The sequence below is a fragment of the Nestor notabilis genome, unplaced genomic scaffold (genome assembly GCF_000696875.1).
Source record: "Nestor notabilis isolate BGI_N333 unplaced genomic scaffold, ASM69687v1 scaffold23511, whole genome shotgun sequence".
In the NCBI taxonomy this organism is placed as follows: domain Eukaryota; kingdom Metazoa; phylum Chordata; class Aves; order Psittaciformes; family Psittacidae; genus Nestor; species Nestor notabilis.
Window position 1 is genome coordinate 366 of NW_009914567.1, and position 3,661 is coordinate 4,026.

The 3,661-nt window shown below is 61.2% G+C and overlaps 1 protein-coding gene across 1 annotated transcript in view; it reads left to right on the plus strand.

Annotated features, from left to right (window-relative positions):
* Nucleotides 1-3,661, plus strand: part of LOC104412887 (rac GTPase-activating protein 1-like) — a gene marked incomplete at its 5' end in the record, with an annotated part of 4,274 nt that overhangs the window by 359 nt on the left and 254 nt on the right. The window contains 11 exons of the mRNA XM_010023719.1: nucleotides 177-267; nucleotides 480-536; nucleotides 1,147-1,259; nucleotides 1,536-1,642; nucleotides 1,869-2,071; nucleotides 2,292-2,453; nucleotides 2,589-2,684; nucleotides 2,760-2,961; nucleotides 3,034-3,139; nucleotides 3,258-3,390; nucleotides 3,465-3,622. Coding sequence (XP_010022021.1) covers nucleotides 177-267; nucleotides 480-536; nucleotides 1,147-1,259; nucleotides 1,536-1,642; nucleotides 1,869-2,071; nucleotides 2,292-2,453; nucleotides 2,589-2,684; nucleotides 2,760-2,961; nucleotides 3,034-3,139; nucleotides 3,258-3,390; nucleotides 3,465-3,622 — 1,428 coding nt within the window. The remainder of the gene's footprint in view (nucleotides 1-176; nucleotides 268-479; nucleotides 537-1,146; nucleotides 1,260-1,535; nucleotides 1,643-1,868; nucleotides 2,072-2,291; nucleotides 2,454-2,588; nucleotides 2,685-2,759; nucleotides 2,962-3,033; nucleotides 3,140-3,257; nucleotides 3,391-3,464; nucleotides 3,623-3,661) is intronic.

Below are 3,661 nucleotides of genomic sequence, written 5' to 3' on the forward strand. Positions count from 1 at the left end.
GCCCGGGGCTTGTCTGTGCCTCTCTCCCCCTCCCTTCTGCTGGGCTCCAGGGGCTGCCTGGGCACTGGGGTGCTGGGGCTCCGCAGGGGCATCAGCCATGGGTTCCCAGGAGTGGCTGTATGAATAGGTGCTTGCTGGGGGACCATGAGGGCTACCCTGGCCGGGCTGACCACCAGCTTACTCCACAGGTCATCTGCAGTGGATGCATCATGCCAGTCCCTCCTGTCCCATTCGGATATCAGCTATGACCGCACTGAGGATGATGTGGTAAGAAATGACCGACTGCAAGTCCCGTGGTTCAGCTTCTCCCCAACAATGAGCAGGTGGTTTTGCCCCACTCCTGCAGTGGGGCAGCCCCTTTGCATGGCCATGGTTAGGGGTGGGCTGCCCCAGGTGGCTGTTGGAGCCACCCATGGATGTTGAGGGTGCCTCTGGCCCTATGCAGCCCTGACAGCCCCAGCCTTCCTGCTGTCTTTCAGGATGTTGATAGGACAACAGTGGTGAGGACCCTGAAGCGCAAAGCCCAGGAGAGGCAGGTAGGTGGGAAATGCTACGATGTGGCAGCCCTGGTGGCTGGTGTTGAGGTGAGGAATCCCCTAGGTCTGCTCTGCTCTCCTGCACTGTGCCTGTGGGACCCTCTGCCCATATAGGTCCCAACATGCAGCCCAGGCTGGGTTGCTGGCCCTGGGCCATACAGGGTTAGGGTACACAGATACTTCTCCATCACAGCACAGGAGACTACCAGGAGCCTGGCAGGGGGTTTAATTTGTTGAATGCTGGGCTGGGAGCATTTGCTGGTTTCTCAGCAAATCTCCCACAATCAATAGAAACTCCATTACCCTCCACTGTGGCCCAGCTGGGCTCCTCAATAATTCATCCTCATGTGCAGGCATCCTGCACCTTACTCTGCTCACACTTCTGCATTGCAGGCCTGGCCTGGCTTCCCCCAGCCCCAGGGCTGGCTCTGACCCAGGCAGGGGGCCTGGATCCCCATAGTGCCTGGTATGGGGCGGGCAATGCTAGGGGACAGGGTGAGACCAGGACCTTTCGTGGGGCTGAGACCATTTGGCTTGAGTACTACAGGGTTGGGAGGCAGATTTGGACAGATTCCCTGCCTTCCCTTCACCCAGTCTTCTCTGTCCCCAGCGTGTGTCCCTGGCCTCTCAGGTTGGCCCCGTGGTGATGGCAAAGCGGCACCGTTCTTCTGTGGCACTCCTCAATGCTGTGAGTAGGGATGCTGGGATGCATGGGCTGCCCTGGTGCCAGAAGGCAACACTGCAGCGTTCAGTCTTGCAGGTCTGGAGGTGCTCAGCTGTCCATTCTGGGTGCCTGTGCCTTTCACTGTGGTACCAGTGGGAATAGCATCCCTGGTGGTGCTGGACCAGTGCTCTAGCCTGTACCTGTGGTGACAGCATCCCTGGCTGTGGAGGACCGCAGGGATGGGGGGCAAGTGGAGCAGAGCTCATGGGGAGATGCTAGAGTACTGTGGGCTGCAGCTGGGCATGTTCTCATTGACCCCCATCTCTGCAGGCAAGTGTCCCTCCTGCTGCTGAGGTCCCGGGCCCTGCTGGCAGCCTGTCACCCACAGTTCTTCTGCCATGGTGCTGCTCTCATCAGGGACATCGTGCCTCTATGTGTGCAGGTCATGGGAAGGGCTGAGGAGGGCACGTGTGGGTGGTTTGGAGCCAGCCTCAGAGTGCTGCTATCATAGAGGAGGGAGGGGATCTGCTGGGGGATGCTTGACCCACCATGGGGGTACTGGGTTCATCTGGACATGGAAATGCCACTGTCCCAGGGCACCTGGGATGCTGCAGGGGTTCCCTGGGAAGTGGGATGCCTCCCCACATCCCAGCTGGTAGCTGGGGCAGTTTGCTTTTCTGGGTCCCCTCCACTGCATCCTCTCTCTGCAGAGCCAATCATGGTGTCAGGCACCAGTGAGGATCCAGGCTGCCATGCCCCGGTGCAAGACAGCCACACAGAGAGCAGCTCCATGGGGCAGCCAGCACCATCCCCCTTCATCTCACCTCCACCAGGCCTTCCAACCCTCCAGCACCAGTACACCTCCAAAATGGTGTGTGCCTCAGCCTCCCTGGAAGAGAGAAAGGAGCCAGGCAGGGGGAGCAGGACTGGGAGAGCAAGGGAGGGCACAGCTCTCTTTCATCTGCCATCCCCACCCCAGCTCTGTCTGCACGTGGGCTGGATGGAGACAGTGGGGGCTGGCTGGGGGGGATGAAGGAGTGGTAGTGGGTGTCTGCAAGAAGGGGGGGTCCTGACCCTGCTCCCCTCTACAGGTGATCCGCCCTGAGCTATGCGGTGTGTGCGGCTCCCGCATCCGCTTTGGGAAGGCTGCCATCAAGTGCCGTCAGTGCCACCTGCTGCTGCACCTCAAGTGCCAGGAGCAGTGCCCCACTGCCTGTGTGCCCCAGCCTCGCCACCATGCCTGGCCCTGTGAGGTGAGGGGAGCATGACAGTGTTGAGGGGTTGCTCTGTGTCCCCATGGAGCTGCCAGGATGTCAATGCCAGGGCTCTGCCCGCCCTGGCTGTTGCTGGGCGGTAGATGCAGAGCGGGTCGGTGTTGTCCTCTCCAGGGTGTGGTGGCAGACTTTGCCCCCTCCACGCCACCCCTGGTGCCAGTGCTGGTGGTGCAGTGTGTGACCGAGGTGGAGAAGCGAGGCTTGACAGAGGTAGGGCCTGGGGTGGTGGTAGTGGGGGTGATGCTGTGGTACCCACAGGGCTGAGCCTCTCTCCCTGCACCCCAGACAGGGCTGTACCGCATACCAGGTGCGGAGCAGCTGGTGCAGGAGTGGAAGCAGAAGCTGCTGCGAGCAGGGGGCACGCTGCCTACCCTCAGCAGTGTGGCTGACATCCATGTGGTGTGTGGGGTGCTCAAGGACTTCCTGCGGGGACTCAAGGAGCCACTGGTCACCTTCAGCCTCCACCCTGCCTTCCTGCGGGCTGCCGGTAAGCAGGAGTCCTGAGCTGGGGGAAAAGGAGCTGTTCTTCCCCTTACACTACTCTATGGTGCTACCACAGACATCCTGGATGATGCTGCCTGTAGCACAGCCCTGTGCCATGTGGTCAGCAAACTGCCCCGTGCCAACAGGGACACCCTGGCCTTCCTCATGCTGCATCTGCTCAGGTGAGTGGCTCATCCTGGGGTCTGTCCCTGGCTCCATGCCCCAGAGTGGGGAAGCTGGGCTGAGGATGAGGGGCCCCTTAATCAGGCAGCTGCTCACACCAGCTGTCCCCCCTTGCAGGGTGTCACATAGCCCCGAGTGCAAGATGGACGTGCTCAACCTCTCCCGTGTGTTTGGCCCTACGCTGGTGGGACACAGCTCGGCCAACCCTGCACCGCTTACCATTTTGGAGGATGCGCCACGGCAGTGCAAGGTGAGGGGTCCCTGAGGTGTGGGGTGTACCCTGGGTGTTGCCAGCATCCCCATCCTCCATCCCTTCCTACCCAGGTGGTGGCTCGGCTCCTCTCACTGCCACCTGACTTCTGGAGAGGCTTTGTAGGGACAGAGCAGGAGAAGCTGGTGCCAATACCACCCTCGAGGGGTGAACGCGGTGAGACACGGTCCCCTCCCTGCCCTGTGGCTGCTGCTGAAGTCCTGGGTGCCCACGCTGTGGCTGAGGTGGGATAACCACTCCCCTCTCTGTC